This window comes from Corythoichthys intestinalis, chromosome 3, assembly GCF_030265065.1.
Source record: "Corythoichthys intestinalis isolate RoL2023-P3 chromosome 3, ASM3026506v1, whole genome shotgun sequence".
Lineage (NCBI taxonomy): Eukaryota > Metazoa > Chordata > Actinopteri > Syngnathiformes > Syngnathidae > Corythoichthys > Corythoichthys intestinalis.
The window spans coordinates 49,513,091-49,535,509 of NC_080397.1; the positions used below are offsets into that span (position 1 = coordinate 49,513,091).

General features: G+C 39.6%; 1 protein-coding gene across 1 annotated transcript in view; it reads left to right on the forward strand.

Moving 5' to 3' along the window:
* LOC130912977 (transducin-like enhancer protein 1) overlaps positions 1-20,615 on the forward strand; it is a 74,745-nt gene extending 54,130 nt beyond the window's left edge. Inside the window, exons 14-21 of the mRNA XM_057831190.1 lie at positions 2,640-2,842; positions 5,883-5,959; positions 6,076-6,325; positions 9,766-10,013; positions 14,908-15,055; positions 15,175-15,325; positions 18,063-18,139; positions 18,360-20,615. Of these exons, the coding sequence (XP_057687173.1) occupies positions 2,640-2,842; positions 5,883-5,959; positions 6,076-6,325; positions 9,766-10,013; positions 14,908-15,055; positions 15,175-15,325; positions 18,063-18,139; positions 18,360-18,467 (1,262 nt within the window). The 3' untranslated portion in view covers positions 18,468-20,615. The remainder of the gene's footprint in view (positions 1-2,639; positions 2,843-5,882; positions 5,960-6,075; positions 6,326-9,765; positions 10,014-14,907; positions 15,056-15,174; positions 15,326-18,062; positions 18,140-18,359) is intronic.
* Positions 20,616-22,419: the final 1,804 nt, after the last annotated feature.

A 22,419-nucleotide genomic window follows, 5' to 3' on the forward strand; every position in this document is an offset into this window, starting at 1 on the left:
GCTGCTAGCGACCTAAAACCAAAACATGCACCTCTTTTATCACCTCCTTATTTATCGCATATATGAGTCTCAATGAGCAGCGGTATTGGAAAAAAAAAAAAAAAAAAGTCGTTCCCTAATAAAATCCCGCGATTTTTGTTTTTATATAAGTCACACAAAACTTTAAATGACTATAAAATTCTCAGATTTTTGGATATATGCACAAAAATGACCAAATGCAGAGATCATCTTAACATCTTTTCTCAACAAAAGCAAAATTTGGCATTTTTCTACATATACAACCACAACTTATTTTGGTTGAATTCCGATGTCACTATTGCGTCACCACGTCTTGCCGGCTATCTGGCCCTCGTCGTTTTAAGATTAATATGGTACATAAAATAAAACGCAGAAAAGCCTAATTCTTTTTTGTGTGGACGCATAAATGTCTAAATTGCTCTTTTTTTGCCCAGAAAATGGCAGTTGGCTTAAAATTACCTGATTATTTGAATGTAAAGTTTGTTATTGTGTATAGATACAAAATCCAACGTGGCCCCCACCACAAAACAAAGAACATTTTAAGTTGAAAATTCTTGTAAATGCATAAATCCCGGAATTTCTATAGGTATAAATGTAAAACAGTCTAGATTCTTGGTTAAAAGCAAAAAACTGGGCAGTTATCATCCATTTTACGTAAATACTTCAAGCTGTTATGATAATTCCCCCCCCCCCCCCCCCATTAATTTAGTTTTTTTGTTTGTTTTGTTTTTGTTTTGTTTTTACAACGTTTCAAAGTGCATGCATGGTGCTATTTTATGTATTATTACTAGGGCTGTCAAACGTTTAAAATTTTTAATCGAGTTAATTACAGCTTAAAAATTAATTAATCGTAATTAATCGCAATTAATCCCAATTCAAACCATCTCTAAAATATGCCATATTTTTCTGTAAATTATTGTTGGAATGGAAAGATAAGACAAGATGGATATATACATTCAACATACGGTACATAAGGACTGTATTTGTTTATTATAACAATAAATCAACAAGATGGCATTAACATTATTAACATTCTGTTAAAGTGATCCATGGATAGAAAGACTTGTAGTTCTTAAAAGATGAATATTAATACAAGTTATAGAAATGTTATATTAAAACGCCTCTTAATGTTTTCGTTTTAATAAAATTTGTAAAATTTTCAATCAAAAAATAAACTAGTAGCCCTATTCTGTCCTCAATGTGTGTGAGTACACAAGTTGACAGATAGCGAACATAAGTTCCAAAAAGAAATCAGACGGTGTGGCAAAGTTGCATGGGCTTTACTGAAGTCATCTCTTTTTGACAGGAGCACGTTTCTTGTATTTTTGTAAAACTGAAAATAACAAGGCAATGTGTCAATAACTTGCATAAATCACAAAATAACATAAAATGTACACACACGTGTCCATTTGAGCAGTAGCACTAGCCAATTAGCTCACAAGCATCTAACAATGTAACTGGATTTCACCATATATGTGAACAAATTCAAATACACACCATCAATAACTATCTAATGCTCATGAATATAAACAAAGGAGGAATATAACTCACAAGCGATGCATGTATTAGACACAAACAGTGTGATGGGGCTGTGAGAACTGCCACTGAATACTGGATGCGGACGTTAGCTGGTCTGAATAGCACTGTCTATTAGTGTGAGTTCGCGTCGACATATAATCACGTCAGAAAAGCGCGCCGAAACCCAAATAATCAGCTGCACTGAATCGCCAGCAGAGGGCGACATTACGCCACATAACATATGCAAGTCACACCCAAGCGCCAGCAGAGGGCGGAAAAACTATAAAACACAATTAACAAGTTAGCCTTTCACTGTACTGACATTTAAATCTGTCTGAGCGGGCCAAGTGCGTTAATTGCGTCAAATATTTTAACGTGATTAATTTAAAAAATTAATTAACGCCCGTTAACGTGATAATTTTGACAGCCCTAATTATTACCTTGAATCCTTGGCCAAATCACTCTCGAGACACTCCTTCCTGCTTGTACCCACAAAAAGTTTCGTCCTGTTTCCACCTAAAGTCGGCGTTGGAACGCAATGCATGTTTATCGCAGTGAAAGCCACCACGACGCTCTGCCTGGCCCGGGCCCCCTACGGGAAGCCATGGCACAATGTCTGTAGGAGCTGTCTTGTCAACTGATAGTGAAGTCTATGCGCCAATTTTGTGAGGATCATGCAAACTCAGCAGGAAAAGCAGTATTATTCATTGAAACCTACCGAGAAGCCACAAACTTTATGTAAACAAACAAAAAATAAATTGTCCTGCGTTTAACAACCTCTAGACTTACTGACCAGAAAGCTAAGTGGCACTGGTTTAGACTGGCCAGTGTTTTAAGATGACGATTGGCATTCTGAAGCTAATGCTAATGGTAACATAAATGCTACGCTATTGCTAGGATTATATTTGGCGAATGAAGTTTTAGGGGAAGTACTGCAAAAAATACAGTACTGTAACATGTTTGGCACTTTTGTTAAAAAAAAAAAAAAAAAAAAACAAAAAAAATCAGTATTGGCAGATTCTCAAAATCAGGTGACTCTGACTCGGGTGCAAAAATATGCAGTCAGAACATCCTTAATCAGCTCACTTTGTGTCTGCTCACAGCTGCAGGTCTCAGGACTCCCCTTGCTGTGCCTGGCCCGTACCCAGGCGCATTCAGCATGTTGCCCCATGCTGCGGGGATGAACGGCGAACTTGCGGGGGCAGCCAGCGCTGCTGCCTATGCTGCTGGACTTCACAACATTTCGCCTCAAATGAGTGCTGCTGCTGCCGCCGCTGCAGTGGCTGCATATGGGCGCTCACCAATGGTGAGTTCTCGGTTTACGTTTTCCTATTGTATGCTATAACTAAAATTTCTTGGCGAGTCACAATTGTCGCGATATGCAGTAAATCAAATTATCGTACGGTAAATAAAAATGAGGGCGGTAATTTTCCTGGCTGTGTTTTATCGCCACGTGCGTGCATACATTTGTGTGTGCATGTGTTTGTGTGTGCTGCGTGCACTCGGCACATGTACATGTTGATTGCTTATGAGACTCCAGTTCCTTTCACATATGTTTATTGGTCATCAACACTTCGTAGAATTAAAGTTCAGACATACAAAATAAGGAAACACATCTGTATTAAACATTGTAAAACGTTAGCATTGGTACATTGAGGCTAATGGAAAAAACAATGTACTAACCATTTTAGCGTACTATAAAACATTGGCAGTCTTCTCCAGAACGCAAAATTGCGGTTAAAATGTGAAACTTCAAACATGAAACCTGGCTGGTTTGAAGATTTGCAAACGATGCAAAAAATAAAAATTAATCTCTGAAACCACATGCATGAAGAGAAGTGCACTTTTTTTTTTTTTTTTTTTTTTACTGAGTGTAAAGCTTACAATTTGCAGCTTAGCGAACGTACTTCCGGTGAACATTTCAAAATATAGGCACGTCATGTTCAACATGTAAATAAAAAATTCTGGAATTAATCTCACATACTTCAGATTCTACACCAAGAAAAGGTTTAAATGACACCCATGATCATAAATCTGATTGGCAATGAACAATTTGGCGTCAAATTTGCTAACTTGTGCACTTTTCAGGAAAAGATGACAGTCATTTTGAATCAAAGACTTTTGATGGGCTCTGATTGGCAGAGGCCACCTATTTCATATGCTGAACTTAACTAGCTTTCAAATGAATTCGTCAAACCTTTGCTCGCCGAAACATGTCAGGTAAATAAAACCACCTACTATTGCCTGGGATAAAAGAAAAGGTTTGACGAATTTATAAGTGTAGGCAAAATGAACTCGATACAACTAACTTTCAAATGACTTGTTATGCATCATAAGATAATCATACATACATGATATAGTGTTATGTATTATTTAAGAATAACAATTTATTGCATTTGAATGGGTGATTTATTAGGATGCAATGCCACTAGGCATATGCCGGTATGAGATTGCGAGTGTATGATAACCTTAAGCAAAAATATCACGGTTTCATGGCATCAAGGTATTGCAGTTACAGCTCTAAAACGTGTGAGTTTGAGATATCGGATTTAAAAAAAAAAAAAAAAGAAGTTTTTCCATTGAACTGGATTTTTTTTCCCCCCCAAAACAGATTAGCAAATTGGAACATAAGTATAATGTTAAAAAAGATTTTTATTTTTAAATAAAAACATTTAATATATTCTTATTACTATTAATATGTTCTAATTAAAATATTCTAAATAAAATTAAAATAAATGCAGTCCTTTAGGTGAGCGTAAACCCACAGGCACCACTCCACATTACCATGAGAACAAAAATAACAGATTTTTTTTCCCATTAAAAAACAACAACTTGTGAATGACTCGTATCATGTTTACATTGTACAAACACTCTCTTTCTCAACACAGTGGCCAGAGAGAGAACAAAAAAACAAACATGTTTAACCACCGCCAAACACACTAAACACGCTGGAGTTGACTCTCGCAGCTGGTGGGAAACATTCATGATAATGTTTACTAACCTTTAATTTTGTACTCATGCAAAATCATATTGGAGGTATTGCCTCCTCGGTAGCCACTCTCTGCAAACATGTTTTACATGTCGGTTGGCCTTCCTCCATTTTTCCTACATTTTTGTATTTTTGTAGCCGAATTATACCTATACCAGTGATTTTGTTTTCTTCGATGGGGAAAATATTTGAGTTTGAGTTTTACCTCCTTCAGCTGCCGTGTAGCACAGCCGACTCACTGACACTGAGCAACAACCGGTGAGGGGGGGTTGAGCCTTGCAAGGGAGGGATTTCTCCATGCATTTTTGGGACATAAACATTAGCTAATACCTTAGGGACGATAGGACGGAAAAGTTTTGTGGTATGAAGCTGTGACGTTTTCATACCACGATAAACCTTGAGACCGGTAATCGGCACATGTTAAATTGTCACTACATTAGTGGTTGAATTGGTTAAAAAATTAACAATACTATAGCATATTGGCAATTATTTATGAGACAATATATCGCCTACAACAATTTATTATCGCGACAGGCCTACTCATCGCGTAAATTTCTACTGTAATTATCGTTAATATTCAATTCAAAAGGAGTTTCAAGCCATCAATTTAAAACAACATGTCATATTGTTGCTCTGACAACTTATTCTCTTTCTCCGCGACATGATGTCATGCATTGCATGAGACACCATATTGGCAAGCAAAGTGCTAGTCAAGCTACTGTCAATGAATTAGCATCTGATAGCTGTTGTGCGCCAGGGTATGAAAAATGGAAGGAAATGGTAGTGATGAGATTATTTGTCACCTTTGCGGTGAATCGGAAAGACAAATGGATTTTTGTATATGGTACTACTTTATCCATTTATTGAATCATTATTAATCCTGCTAAGGCAATTGAAAACTGATTCTCATTTGTAATCCTGATTTAGTAGCAAATTACCAAATAATGAACATTGTTCCTACTAGGTTAGTGTTTCATTGTGAAATGAGGACTTCCTGTATTTGTTCAGTTAGCATGGGGCGGTGGGGGGTATTTTCCAACAAGCTCATCACTCATTGCTGTATTTGCGTAGTGTTCATTACACTGTTTAAATAGGTTCAGTCAAGTGGCGCCTGCGTCTGAGCAACAGTTTGCTGTAACTCTGCATGTGTGTACTCAGCAGCTGTTTGTGTGTCAGGTTGGGAAGGGGCTGAAGCTTTTAGTGTCTGTGTGTTTACAGACTCTTAAGCTTGTCATTCATTTTTAGATTGTGTATGCTTGTTTGCGTTTTGCGCGCGAGATTTAGCTATTATGTGCCTAAGTACCTGTTTGTATGTTTGCACTGTGTTCATAAAGTGACTGTGCTGTGTCTCATCAAGGTCGGCTTTGATCCACACCCTCACATGCGGGTTCCTGGAATGCCTCCCAGTCTGGCAGGAATCCCTGGTGGCAAGCCGTAAGTGACTTTGCAGGAACTTGTTTGTTTGATAAGTGTGATTACGTAGTTATCACATCCCTATTGTTAAGAAATAATTAACATTCAACGTCTTTTTCTTGCGTCTTCCTCCCTAGTGCCTATTCCTTCCATGTTGCAGCAGATGGACAAATGCAGCCGGTGCCATTTCCTCCAGACGCCCTGGTAGGCCCAGGTATCCCTCGCCATGCCCGTCAGATCAACACGCTTAACCATGGCGAGGTAGTCTGCGCCGTTACCATCAGTAACCCAACGCGGCACGTCTACACGGGTGGAAAGGGCTGCGTCAAGGTGTGGGACATCAGTCACCCTGGCAACAAGAGTCCTGTGTCGCAGCTCGACTGTTTGGTGAGTAAAGGCCAACGTATACTCCCATGATGTCTATGTGACCTATACGTTGGGTCACGGAGCACCTCAGCATAGGCAATGCGACTGTTGAGCATTGACGACTCGTAGTAGTAGTAGCAGCCAATAGTAGCGGAGTAAGAGCAGCTTGAATGAATGATCATCGGCCCTCTTGTTTTTTATGTGTCCTGCTAAAGCTGCTTCAGTAGCGCTATTATTGAGTTGCTCTCAATTTATTTATCTTAAGAAGGTTATTATGTCTGGCGTGGGAAGTAGAGCTCCAACTAGGCTGCGCAAACATTACCATGCTCAATTAAAGGGTATTACAAAACCTGGGGAAATGCTAATATTCCATCATTTATCCATAAACACATGCCTTTTGGATTCATATCATGCCACTTCGTGTAATTACACACATCGCAACACCAAGAAAATGATAGAAATTTGGATCAATTGTCAAGCTAAAACGACCGGCGCCCGAGATCCCGGAAATCTAGCATATTGTGTGCGTGACGTCACAGCAAGGAAACAACCGGCTCAGTGCTTAGTACTGAATGGCGGCGATGATGGCGGACAATTTTGTTTCTAATTGCAGCGACGAATCCGACGTAACGAACGTTCTTATAATGGTGACGAGGATAGTTATGAACCTTTCTTTGGTGTTTTGGGTTATCAATTTGAGCCAAAACGAAAGCCATTGCAGCCTAATGAAAGGATCATTGAGGGGGGCAATCACACTGATGATACACCGGCAACAGATCGTGTGGGAAACGCCGAATGGTTTGTTTTGCATTTCTTTTTGTGAAACTGATACACCGTGACCGCAAAATAATGTATAGAAAAATTATCATTTATTGTGCTATCATAGGTTTTCGCTCTGCCAACAGACACAAATATGAATGGGATTAGAGGATTTGTTCTATATATTTTACGAGCCATAATTTATACATGTTTCCAGTCCTATATCCAATGCGTGATATGTCTGGATCACTCTGGCCATTTCCCTCCTTTGCTTTGACTGGGTTGGTGGAGTGGTCTCATCAGAGCTAGTCATCGTCCTCTTTCTTGATATCTCGGGACATTTAGGTGGCTGCGCGTGTATGGTGGGCACCGCATCGGCTTTCAGCAGCAAATTCTTAGCAAAACCTGATTTCATTTGTCCAAAGTTCGAATAGCTTTCAGGTGTAAAATGCGCACCACACAAAACGGTGCCGGAGGCTGGGTCTGCAAAATTAGCCCTCTTAGCACAGACAAACTTTACTCATTGTCTGCGTAGTCCAGCTCTTTTTCTCGCGTTTGGGAACTCATGGGTACTACATTGCGACAAATGGCTATTTGTACACCACATAGCATGACAGGTTTGAACCATTTTAGCGATTTTTTGATAAAAAACGAAAGCAACTCTGTCGTCGATAAACAACGATGGCACCTGCCTCGACCTTATGTTTCCTTATTGTGACGTCTCCGCCCCATTCAGCTGTTTCCGGAATACTTTCGGAAATGTTCTTAATTTTCTATCTATTTTCGATAATTGCTCATGAATGTGATTAATTTTTTTTACTTTATTAATATTTGTCATCTTGCATCATAATGGTTCTATTGATATCTCACAGCCCCTTAGCATTATAATACCCTTTAAAAGAGAGACAATTACCGTAATTTTTGGACTACAAGCTGTTACTTTTTCCCCCTAATTTTGAATCCTGCGCCTTTTAATCCATTGAGGCTTATTTGTTGATTTATTTGGATTAATAGGTAACACTTTTTTTGACAGTGGAATCATAAGACAGTCATAATTATGACATGACACTGTAATGACCATTAAGGAATGCTTATGACCGATGTTTCCTCTAAGCTGCCCGATTGCGCACTGCTTGCACATATTCTGCGCACAAGAAAATCTATGCCGCGGACGGAAAAAATTTAAACAGAAACTTATTGTATTGTCAATAGGACTACTGTCTGTCAGCACCACAGTGATGTGTCAGCGGCGCAGCGCGACACTGCTTTTGGTGCGTTCCATACGGCAACGCGACGCTCCTATTGGTGCGCTCGATATGGCAATGCGACACTCCTATTGGTGCATTTGATACGGCAAGGCGACGCTCCCATTGGCGGAGAAAAGTGAGCTTGACTCCTGTGCTGATTTACTGAAGCAACATTAATCTACCAGTCTTTGCAAGCGCTACAGTATTGTTTATTATCCGTTATCTATAATTATCTATTTACACTGAATTCAACTGGTTTTAAGGAGGTGTGTTTTTGCAGTGTAGCCGCTCAGACACGGAGAATAGGAATCTTGAGTGTCCTTATTGTCTGAACAGTTCTAATGTTTGAGTTTGATATACTGTACTGACATTGTGGTTGTTCATTATGTTTTATTCATTAAATTTCCCATGCCACAACTGGATCTTACCCAGGCCAAAGCAGGACTCTTTCTATGTTTAACGCAGGACTGTCAAATATAACATGAACATGAACAACGACATGGTCTTTTTCATTTTAACCCTTAAATACCTGCAACATGAAGCAATTATCAGAGAATCCCAAAAATTGAAAAATAAGGTCCTAATGAAACCTTTTTTTCAAGTTTTTAAAAAGAAAAGTCAAAATTAATATGTGTAATAAGCGCTCTAATATCTATAACCCTTGCTAAATCCTGTTTTTTTTCCCTCATGGAACCTACAGATGCATGTGTTGACTTCCATCTTTTTTTCTTTTTTTTTTTTAAATGTCAAAATTCTGAATTAGTCTCAAAATCATGAAATTTTAGGTGAATCAAATGTGATACATTCGGCAATAAGGGTTAAGTGGGCCAAATCAATTAAATTAAAAGTAAACAAATGAAAAATGCTGCTGTAATTTCATTCTTTAAATAAGCCACGTAACTTGCTCTGATCCAAGGTTTTGAACAGGCGTGGTACTAGTGTGTGGCCACCCTGTACACATCTGGTGTTGCTCACCGTGGTCCGCAGTGTGCTCAGGGAGCTTTTGTGTCTGCTCAGAGAAATGTAGAATTAGAGGGAACATTGCTTATGACAGATGTCATCAAGCGTCATCCGGCAAATTTTGTCACTAACTCCACTTATGGCCAGCTCGGATCTTTTACATCCATTCAAAAGTGTGTTAATGTGCTAGATGACTAAATGACATCTGTCAAAATCATTCATTAATGCTCATGACAGTGTCATGTCATAATTATGACGGTCTTATGACGGTCTTACGACTCCACTGGCAAATAAAATGTTACCGGTTAATATCTTTTGGTGTAGATATCCCATAATACAATGAGGACAGGTGTGGCTTATCTATGAACAAATGCCGTTTTCGTGTCAAAATTGGTGAGTGGTGGGTTCTAGTCAGGTGCGCCTTACAGTCAGAAAATTATGTCAAATTGCATCAAATCAATTGAACTAAACACTTTTTATTCATCTGCCGCACAGAACCGAGACAACTACATCCGCTCCTGCCGCCTCCTCCCTGATGGTCGCACGCTGATCGTGGGTGGTGAGGCGAGCACACTGTCCATCTGGGATTTGGCCACACCCACTCCTAGGATCAAGGCCGAGCTGACGTCATCAGCGCCGGCATGCTATGCTCTGGCCATCAGCCCGGATTCAAAGGTGTGCTTCTCATGCTGCAGTGATGGCAACATCGCTGTGTGGGACTTGCACAACCAAACTCTGGTCAGGTAAGACCACATACAGACACATCCACGTATGCAACATGATTTGTTTCTGTATATGAATTTATGAAAGATGTTGATATACTGTAGATAAGTGCTTAAAACAAATTGCTGAGAAATTGGCTTTTTCAGCTCTCATGCCTCCATTCCTCATTTTTTTTTAAGGTGCACCAGCACAAAATGTAGGCAAACCCACATTTTTCATTGCATCACTTTTAACGCCATACTTTTCATCACTCTCCATAATAATCATATAATTCATATGAGTAAGTCCACTGAAATTCACTCACACTTTTGACGCGCACGCTGCTGAGAACCGCCTCTAGACAACGAATTTCGAGTGATGACGTGACTCGCGCCCCCCATTTACTGCAAAATGAAACCGAATGGGTGCCATTCGTTTGTGCTACGTTTGCGCTAGTCGTCGAGAGAGTTGGTATACTTCGTCAGCCGCGACGGAGGTGCTGCGATTGACGTCATCGCTTGACATTAAGATCTCAATATCTATAAAACAATAGCAGTACAAACATTTTTTTTCCACAAACTAGCACAAACCTACCACAAACAAATGAAATATTTTTTCTATAAATTTGCGTCTGATGGTGGGCCAACGTCATGGAGGAAGAGTGAGAAACTGTTCGAGCATGAAGCAGAAAAACATGAAAATATTTTTCAAATTAAAAACCCAATCCTTTTCACCCGATTCTGATCCTCTGAAAAATGGTGAGATCGGCCTGATTTCCAATAACGTGATCGAATTGGGACATCCTCATTCCAAAAAAAGCTGGGGTATTTGTCTAAAAGGTTGGAGAAAGTTGAGAAATGTTCATCAAACACGTTATTGGTACAAACCCACTGATGAACAGGCTATTTGGGAACCACTATGTGCCATGATTGCCCAATCGCAAGCAATGATGGGGCGAGGTTCACCTCAAAGCCATTTATTAACAACACCCAGAAATACTGCCAGCTTCTCTGGGCCAGAGCTTATCTAAGATGGGCTGACGCAAAGTGGAAAAGTGTTCTGTGGTCCAACAAATCGATATTACAAATTGTTTTTGGAAATTATGAACGTCCTGTTCCCTAAACCAAAGGGAAAAAGAACCATCCGGACTGTTATGGACACAGCGTTCAAAAACCAGCACCTGTGATAGTATGGGTTTGTGTTCATGCCAATGGCATGAGTAACTTACACATTGGTGAAGGCACCTTTAATGCTGAAAAGTACATAAATGTGTAGGAGAAACATGCTACCATCCAAGCAACATATTTTTAAAGTTCGCCTCAGTTTATTTCAACATTTCAACGTTACAACAGGGCGATTCCATGGTAAAATAGTGCGGGTACTAGACTGCCCTGCCTGCAGTCCAGAACTGTTTCCCATTGAAAATTTGTGGCACATTATGAACCGTAAAGTACAGCAATGGGGACCCTGAACTGTTGAACAGCTGCACCTAAAGCAAGAATTGGAAAGAATTATACCTATGAAGCTTCAACAATTAGTGTTCTCAGTTCCCAAATGTTAATTGAATGTTGTTAAAAGAAAAAGGTGATGTAACACAGCGGTACGCTGTCCCATCTTTTTCTGGAATGTGCTGCAGCCATAAAATTTATCAGTTTGAACATTAAATATCTTTGTAGTTCAGTCAATAAAATACAGTGAAGAAAATAAGTATTTGAACACCCTGCTATTTTGCAAGTTCTCCCACTTAGAAATCATGGAGGAGTCTGAAAGAGAGAGAATCTAAGAGCAAGAATCCAGAAATCACAGTGCATGATTTTTTTTAACTTAGTGTGATACAGCTGCAAATAAGTATTTGAACACCTGAGAAAACGAAAAGTTAATATTTGGTACAGTAGCCTTTGTTTGCAATTACAGAGGTCAAACGTTTCCTGTAGTTTTTCACCAGGTTTGCACACACTGCAGGAGGGATCTTGGCCAACCCATCAGTCAGGTTTCTAGGCTGTCGCTGAGGAACAAGGAGTTTGAGCTCTCTCCAAAGGTTTTCTATTGAGTTTAGGTCTGTAGACCGGCTAGGCCATGCTAGAACCTTGTTATGCTTCTGACGAAGCCACTCCTTGTCACATGCTCTGACTGAAGGAAGGAGGTTGTTTCCCAAAATCCCATAATACAAGGCCCCAATCATCCCCTCTTTAATACAGTTCACTCATTCTGTCCCATGGGCAGAAAAACACCCCAAAGCATTATGCTATCACCCTTATGCTTTACAGTAGGGATGTTTTTTCTTTCTTTCTATTATTACCGTAATTTCCCGAATATAACGCGCAGTTTTTTCCCCCAAAATCAACTTGTAAAATCATGGTGCGCATTATAAACGGGTACATGGATGGAGACAGTAATATATATATATATATATATATATATATATATAAATAAAAAACGATTTTAAAAAAAATGTATTTATTGACACGGCCACATTGTGTTGAAGAAACGTATGCGGCGATCCGTTGCCGACCATTACGGTACGTGACCTCACCATTTTGTTTCGGTAATACTTCACTTTGATCGGCCGAATGATTTCGTCTGTGTTAAATTCTGCCTTTTTCACTCTTCATAAAGTACAGAATTTAGTTTCTTGAACTCATTTGAGTCAAGGTTTATTGCAGCTCCGCAACTCGGACCATAACAAACGTGACAACACAGACTTTCTGTGTGTGTCCATCAACTATATCTGTCCCTCTGGAAACTCAAACCCAAATAACAATAGTTCCTATTGTTACTGTTGTGTCGACAGCGATGAGCTCTCTCGGATTTCCGACTTACGTTCTCACTTTCATTTTACCGTATCAATCCATGGAAGAAACATTTATTCATCATGATGAAACGAGCAAGTTATACTGCAGCCTTTAAAAGAAAAGTTACATCTGTTTTGTTTTTTCCTAGATTCTGGTAAGTTGGAGAAGTTGTCAAATCATATTATTACTGCAAATATTGTCAGTTTATGGTAATGTTTTGAACTACCAATATGCTATGCTTGTGCTGTGTTTCACCAGTCAGTAAAATGACATTTCTGTATCTGTACACGAGCTCCGTTTTCTTGTATTCTTCTATTTATTGGTGCTAAAATTAGGGTGTACATTATAAACGGGTACAATAATTTCCCCCAGATTTTACAAGTAAATTTGGGGTGTGCGTTATACACGGGTGCGCCTTATATTCGGGAAATTACGGTATTGTTCTTCCTCCAAACACGGTTAGTGGAATTATGACCCAAAAGTTCTATTTTACTCTCATCTGACCACAAAACTTGCTTCCATGACTCCTCTGCATCATCCAAATGGTCATAGGCAAACTTAAGGCCCTTGACATGTGCTGGTTGAAGCAGGGGAACCTTCCGTGCCAAACATGATTTCAAACCATGACGCCTAGTGTATTACCAACAGTAACATTGGAAACGGTGGTTCCAGCACTTTTCAGGTCATTGACCAACTCCTGTTGTGTAGTTTTGGCTGATTCCTCACCTTTCTTAGGATCATTGAGGCCGCACGAGGTGATATCTTATATGGGGCTCCAGTCCGATTGAGATTGAACGTCATGTTTAGCTTCTTCTATCTTCTAATGATTGCCACAGTGGACCTTTTTTCACCAATCTGCTTGGCAATTGCTCCATAGCCCTTTCCAGCCTTGTGGAGGTAAACAATTTAGTCTCTGGTGTCTTTGGACAGCTTGAGTTTGAGTCTTACTGATTGTATGGGGTGGACAGGTGTATTTATGCTGCTATAGACCTCAAACAAGTGCATCTGATTCAGGATAATACATGGAGTGCAGGTGGACTTTTAATAGGCGGACTAACGGGTCTTTTAGGGTCAGAATTTTAGCTGATAGACAGGTGTCCAAATACTTATTCGCAGCTGTATCATACAAATACAGTACATTTTCTTCCCAGTATAAGTTAAACATGATTTGCAAATCAATGTATTCTGTATTTATTAAAATTTAACACAACGTCCTAGCTTCATTGGACTTGGGGTTCTCGTATTTGTTGGTTATAAACTTGGGGAGTGACAAAATATCGAAATGGTGATATATCGTGATACGTGTTATCCCAAAAGGGTATCGATATGCTCCTGCCAAGAATCGAGATATTGTTTTGAAAAGGTGTCAATGTCTAAAAAAAACAAAACAAAACAAAAATGAACCAGCAAGTTGCTACCAAAACCTTCCACCATAATAGTGTCTCAATTAACTCTAAGGCCGCATTGACGGTACTCGACGCCCAATCCATATAGACTGGGAATGTTCGTTCATTCGAAACCAGAGCATTCACAGTCATTCTGTCCAATTTTCAGGGCATTTACAGGTCACTTGCTGTTCACTTTAGGGCATTTACAGGTCATTTTCTGTTGAGTTTGAGTCACTGCCTATTCATTTGGATGATTCCCAGGTCATTTCCTGTTCTGTAACTCTAAATAAACAGGGAGAGACCCATGAAATACCTCAACATCAACAGGAAGTAACTGAAAATCAGCAGGTAAATGACCTTAAATGGTCCAAAATTACCTCATTGCCTGGCATTGGCTGCTACTACCGGTCATAGACATTCAATCCGTTTGAAGTGGGAGGGATGGCAGCGAATGAACTAATGTTGAACTAATGTTCATTCGCTGCCACCCTCCCAGTTCAAATGGATTCGACGTCTACAAGCGATAAACTCATTCCAATTCACAGCAAAAACTTGTTTTTCTGTTTATTTGTTGTTTGTAGAATATCCTAGAATGATTTCCTGACCAATGTATCGATAATCGTTGTATCGCCATATCGTCAGATCATCGTTATCGTGAGCTTTGTATCGCAATTGGTATCGTATTGTTAGGTACCAAGAATTTCCCACTCCTATTATAAACAGTGTCATTTTGTTTGTGTATACCCACTCCGCAGGCAGTTCCAGGGCCACACAGACGGAGCCAGCTGTATTGACATTTCCAATGATGGCTCCAAACTGTGGACCGGAGGACTGGATAACACTGTCCGGTCGTGGGATCTGCGAGAGGGACGCCAATTGCAGCAGCACGACTTCACGTCGCAGGTGCGCTAGGTTCGAGATAGCCACATGAACTCGAAAAACATTCAAGAACTCTTCCCCGCTTAGCCGTCACGATCATTCACATACTCGCCATTGATGAGAACTCTACCGTGTCTTTTCAGATATTCTCTCTCGGCTACTGTCCGACTGGGGAGTGGCTGGCTGTTGGAATGGAGAGCAGCAATGTGGAGGTCCTTCATGTGACCAAACCAGACAAATACCAGCTGCATCTTCACGAGAGCTGTGTGCTCTCCCTGCAGTTTGCATATTGTGGTAAGTCAGCAGCTCTTGCTTGCTTATAGGGGAAATTTCACATCATATTTCATATCCAGATATGAAAAATATGCCAAAAATATTCTATAACCCAAACCTGTTTTGAAATAATACAGTGGCATAGTTTTAAAAAAATATTAATGGGCATTTTTTTCAGTCTCACGGGCCGTCGGCGACAAATTAAAAATACAAATGGGACGATCGGGTACTCTTTGTAATTTTTGGCGATGACGTCAAATAAGGGAGACGATTTTAGAAAGTCTGCCATTTAGCATAGGCAACAAAATGTTAAACTATTGCGTTGTCGGTAGATTTAGGGATCTCAACGTATGGATTTTTACGAAAGGATGCAAATAGATGAGGGTGGTGAGATTTTTGTAGCAACCGTGGAGCAAGTTTCATGAACCCGGACCGGAGGCTGTGGTGAAGTCGAATCAGGCACAAGTGGATTCATAGTTGACTCTTTTAAAAATTGGGAACAAACAACAATTTGGCAAGTTCTCAAAAGTGCCTGTGGTGCTTGCTTTTGCTTTTTTACATAACTAACTCTCCTGACTCGGGTTAATGGCATTTTTCCAGGGTAATCCAAACATGGATTTTTTTCATTTCCGTAATTTTTGGATTATAAACCGCCACTTTTTTTCCTCTATTTTTGATTTTTTGGGGGGGTAAATGGGTACCACTTTATTTGGCAGCGGTGTCATAAGACAGTCATAATTATGACATGACACTATCATGGGCATTATTGAAGTGTCATCTGGCAAATTGTGTCACTAACTCCATATACTGTATGTCCAGCTCGGATCTTTTACATCCATTCAAAAATGAGATAATTTGCCGGATGACACAAAATGATATCTGCCATAAGCATTTATTAATGCTCATGACAGTGTCATGTCATAATTATGATTGTCTTATGAGTCTTACGGCGCTATTGTGAAAAAGTGTTACGAAATACCATAAATAGCAATTGATGAAACAACTGGAACAGTAACTGAAGAAATAATGAGCACAGAACATGAATTTTGATTGTTACTTACATCTGTCGTGCTGCAATGCATGGTAGGAGACATGTTGGATAACAACAGTGTTGACAGCAGGCGGCAGCAGAGGTTGACTGTCTCCCTCAAGGGAGCAGTGATGGCCAAATGAAGCTTTAAGCAGTGAAGCTTTGCAGCCAATTGATTCCAAGCTTCATGGTGGTTCATTTGGTGGTATGACAGACTTATGATGCCGCTGTCAAATAAAGTGTTGCCTGTTAATATCTTTTGGAGTAAATATCTCATAATGAAGTAAGGACAGCTGCGGTTTATAGTCCAGAGTGGCTTATCTATGAACAAATGCCGTTTTTGTATCAAATTTGGTGGGTGGCGGCTTATCGTCAGGTGCGCCGTAAAGTCTAAGAATTACGGTATAAGAGTAGTAATATATTCTACCTATGTCGTGAATTAACTGAAGTTTTTCGCAAGGCCTCTGAATTTTTAACCAGAAGGTAAAAATGACTTAGGGCACATGGTTTATTTTGTACAACACCCGAGTAAAAGGGGACAATTTCACCTGCCCTATATAAAAAGCACACATACGGTATTTTGTCGGACTATATGTTGCTGTTTTTTTCATAGTTTGGCTGGGGGTGCGACTTATACTCAGGAACGACTTATGTGTGAAATTATTAACACATTATGATATCATTTCACATGTTATTTTGGTGTTTGCTAGTGACACTGACGGTTTGGTAAAGTTGTTAGCATTTTCTTTATGCTATAGTTATCTGAATAACTCTTAATAGCTATGGCCACGTTCGCGTTCTGCCATTGGCAATGTGTGTTCAATTGTATTATTGACTTTTTATATTGAAATGCATGCTTTTAGTTTGTGGCGCTTTCACGCCAAAGTGGGGGCGCACTCGCACTTGTTTACGCGAAGAAGAGCGCTCACACGTCAGAAGAAGACAGACAGCTATGCAGCGTCTCTGAGCAAGTGGGCGAGAGAGAGGGAGAGAGAGAGAAACTTGGCTGCGAACCTTCGTTCATTGTTTATGCTTGTAAAATATCTCTACAGAGGCAACACCTGTGTGTATCATCTATTCTGTTGTTGTTGTGTGTTTTCCACCCGAGATGGGACACTTAGAGCCAGTTGTGTGGTTGTTTGAACGATGTGCTAATGCTAGCGAACGCATGCTAACCATTTGTGTCATTGCTGTAATACCAGCTAATTATCATTTATTTACGTTGATGCGAACCTGTTTGGTATCGAGGATGAAATTGATTCAGCAAATTATACGTCAGCATCGTCATTTGGGAGTTTAGCTCGCTGTATAGCCAGGTGCCGAGCCGTAGCGTCCTGGTGAGGACAGTATATTCGCATTTTGTTGTTCATGTATTATGTATCATACTTACACTTATTCAGCATGTTGTTCTCTATTGTATTTTATATTAATTGCCTTTCAAGATGACATATCTGTTCTATGTATTGGATTTTATCTAGTAAATTTCCCCCCAAAATGCGACTTATACTCCGATGCAACTTATATGTTTTTTCCTCTTTGTTGGGCATTTTATGGCTGGTGCGACTTATACTCAGGTGCATCTTGTAGTCCGAAAAATAAAGTATTGTTTTTCTGTATTTTAGGTAACATGAATTCTGTTTAAAAAAAAAAAAAAAAAAAAAAAAGGGGGGGGGGGGGGGGGGGGCTTTTTATGCTGTTATAAACAAGGTGGCCTTTATTGTTGTGCAGGTAAATGGTTCGTGAGCACCGGGAAGGACAACTTGCTAAACGCATGGAGAACTCCTTATGGTGCCAGCATATTCCAGGTATGCAGTGTTAACACTTGATGTGACTGAGCTAATACATTATATCAGATTAGAAATAACTCATTACATGTGACATATCCCTCACAATCTTGCGCTTCACCCACTGTGCCATTGGGAATCCCACCCGGCTCGTTCTCTTGGAAGCACAGATCCAAGCGTTCCTCCTCTGTGCTTTATGCTTTTGTTTTTCGAACACTGTGTCTTTTTCTATCATCCGCAGTCTAAAGAATCCTCTTCGGTGCTCAGCTGTGACATATCTGCAGACGACAAGTACATCGTCACCGGTTCCGGAGACAAGAAGGCTACTGTCTATGAGGTCATATACTAACGTGATGAAAGGCTCATTGCAAGCATTGGACTAAATGAAGACAACAGGCAGTTCTTGTGCTTGTAATCGTGTACACTCCCTCTTTGTTGCAACGTGGGAAAAGAAAGAAAGAGCGGACACTGTTAAACTTTACCAAGGAAAATGATACTAGAAGGTTGGAAAGTTGCCTGTTTTTATCTGGATCACTTGACAGGCTGTGGGACCATGCATTCTTATACAAACGGAGCCACTGAAGCCAACGAGCATCGCTGCAAAACGTCAATAGAGGACAGAGGAGACGAAATAGTAGATACGAGCCAAGGAGAATTTCGGAGGCGGAGGGTATTGAACTCTGAGCCTTTTGCCTCTTTGGCCTCCGAATCTCAGCTCCAGCTCGCAGACACCCACGCCGTCTCATCAAGGCCTCTGCTGTCCTTCCAGCAAGTCCACCTACACACATAGACACGTACAAGCAGATCCATTCCTGCCATCAAATGTCTTGAGGCACTCAACATTTCACCATCTAATAGCAGGGTTGGGGACCTTTTTCCACCTTCTATAAAGTCCTCCAAAAACTAGATTTATGAAAAATTTAATGGAACAAATATATATATATGAACATTTGCAAGGAGAAATCAGACATTCCTGGAGAAGTTTATTCCTTCCAAATTCCAGAACCGTGCATGTAAGTTTAATTAAAGGTTCCTAAGTTGAAGGTCTGAATGTGAGTATGAATGCTATTTGTCGTCAGTTGCCCTGAAATTGGCTTGTGACCAATTGGGGGTGTGCATCCCATCTCTCGCCCACCTGGGAAATGGTCCAGATTTTCTGCGATCAACATGACGACAAGTGCTAATTAAAAAAGGGGGAAAAAAACTGTTCTGTTGATAACCATTGTTGCGTCAAAATTTTGATCTTCTAGGTTTAAATCTTGGTTCATGGCAATGGATTTTCCCTGGAAACTTATGTCTCTCTCCCATCTTCCCAAAACTTAGTTGGTGAGTCTGAATGCTTGTTGGGTGCACCTTCCCACTCATCCAAAGTCACAAGCCCGATAGAAAATGGGTAGATGGATAGCTTTTGGGGCTTTTGAAAAGGTTCCCCTCCTCGGATCTTCTACTAAATTAAAGAGTTAAAACGAAGTAAAGCAAACCAAATACGAGACCCTAACAGACTCTTTATTTATATACAGGACCTTACCTCAACCCTTTTTTTTTGTTTTGTTTTAATTAAGGATGGACATCTAAATTAAACTCATTAATAGATTAATAATACAAATATTGAGGATGAATGAATCTTTCCTCTTCAGGCTGCCTCCCACCATTTTGGTAATCAAGTCTTCACAGTTGATGCAAGATGGATTGTTATGCTCACACTGGGTGGACAAGGATCAAACTGCATCTCCATTAAAAAAATGATGAGTATCAGTGTTGCTTATATCTGTGCATCATTTAAATCAAATCACTGTGTGCTTATGTTGTTATTAGTTGTTTTTTTTGTTTGTAAATCTATTTTTGCTCATTGAATGTTTGTATAAATGTAAATAAATGTCCTTTTTTGGAGGGATGTGGGGGTTGGGTTTGGTTTCATATGGGATGTTGCTAAGAAAGTGTTTTTGTATATCTTTTTCATGCAAATGAAAGGTGGAAGGAAAACTAAAAGGTCTTAACTACTAATTTGAAAAGTTTAGTTAATAAATGGTGTTTTTGTAATCAAAGTGGTGTTTGTGGACTTTTGTTGTCACTAGAAATGTGCTGATTACCGGTTTCAAGGTTTACCATGGTATGAAAACGTCAAGGTTTCAAAACCGCAAAAATTTCTGTCATATCGTCCCTGTGGTATTAATGATTTTTTATGTCCCAAAAATGCAGGGAGAAATCCCTCACTTGCAGCTGCAAGGATCAAACCTCTCCCACTGGTTGTTGCTCAGTGTCAGTGAGTCGGCTGTGCTACACGATGGCTGGAGGAGGTGAAACTCCTGAACTTTTTCCCACATGGAAGAAAACAAAATCACTTGTATGACAAAACTTTATGTCTAGAAAAGTTAGATGGCCGCAGCTTAGAGGAGGAGGGCCAACATACGTGAACATTTTTTGCAGAGGGTGGCTGCTGAGGAGGCAATACCTCCAATATGATTTCGCATTTATACAAAATTAAAGGTTAGTAAACACTGTTATGAACGTTTCCCACTAGCTACGAGAGTTAACTCCAGCATGTTTAGTGTGTCTAGCGGTGGTAAAATGTGTTTTTTTTTCTCCGGCAATTAATAATAATAATAATAATAATACATTTTATTTCTAGAGCGCTTTTCAGATACACAAAGACGCTTCACAAGAGGCATGGAATTACAGTACGATAAAAAGGTATTAAAAGGATTGAAAACTTAAAAGCACAATAAAAAGAGGTAAAAAAAATATGACAGCTAGGGGTTATGGTGGGTAAGATAAAGTGAACAGGTGTGTTTTCAATTGTATGTGTTGATAAAGCGAGTGTGTGTATAGTGTAAACATGATATGAGTCATATACATGTGCTTTTTATGGAAAATAAGTTATTTTTGTTCTGAGTGTAATTTTGAGCTGTGCCTGTGGGTTTACGCTCACATAAAGGACTGCATTTAAACATTTTATTTGGAATATTTCACTAATTTTTTCATTTTTAAATATATTTTAACTAATTATACTTTTGTTCCATTTGCTAATGCAGTGGTATGAAAAAGTATCTGAACCTTTTGGAATTTCTCACATTTCTGCATAAAACCATCAAGTGTGATCTGATTTTTGTCAAAATCATACAGATGAAAAAAAATAGTGCTTTAACTAAAACCACCCAAACATTTACAAGTTTTCCTATTTTAATGAGGATAGTATCCAAATGATGACAGAAGCGGGAAAAATAAGTAAGTGAACCATCATATTTAATATTTTGTCGGCCCACGCTTTGGCAGCAATAGCTTCAACCAGACGCATCCTGAAGCTGCAGATCAGTCTGGCACATCGATCAGTACTAATCTTGGCCCGTTCTTCTCAAAAAAAAAACTGCTGTAGTTCAGTCAGTTTCCTGGGATGTCTGGCATGAATCGCTGTCTTTAGGTCATGCCACAGCATTTCAATGGGGTTCAAGTCTGGACTTTGACTAGGCCACTCCAAAAGTGTAGTTTGTTCTTCTGAAACCATTCTGAAGTTGATTTACATCCGTGTTTTGGATCATTGTGTTGTTGCAGGATCCATCCTCTTTTCATAGCAACTGTCCGAGAGATTGCCTCAGGTTTTCCAGCAAAACATCCTGATGAACTTTTGAATTCATTCTTCCATTAATGATTGCTAGTTGTCCAGGCCCTGAGACAGCAAAACAGCCCCAAATCAGCTCACTCCACCATGCGTCACGGTGGGGATGAGGTATTGACATTTGTGAGCTGTTACATTTTTTCCTCTTCACATGGCATTGGTTGTTACTCCGAAACAATTCAACTTTTATTTCATCAGTCCACAAAATATTTTGTCAGAACTTCTGTGGAGTGTCCAAGTGCCTTTTTGCGAACATTAAATGAGCAAAAATGTTTTTTTTTTTTTTTGTTTTTTAGACAGCAGTGGCATCCTCCATTCGGGTCCTCCCATGAACACCATTCTTGGCCATAGTTTTACATGTAGTTGATGTGTGCACAAATATTGGACTGTGCCAGTGATTTCTGTAAGTCTTTAGCAGACTCCAGGGTTCTTTTTTTTTACCTCTCCGAGTGTTCTGCACTGAACTCTTGGCATCATCTTTGGTGGACAGCCACTCTTTGGGAGAGAAGAAACATTGCCAGACTCTTTCCATTTGTAGACAACTTCTCTAATTGTCGATTGATGAACATCCAGACTTTTAGAGATGGCTTTGCATCCTTTCCCAGCTTTATATAAATGAAAAATCATTGATCACAGGTTTTCAGACAGTTCTTTTGATTGAGCCTTGATGCACATCAGACAATGCATC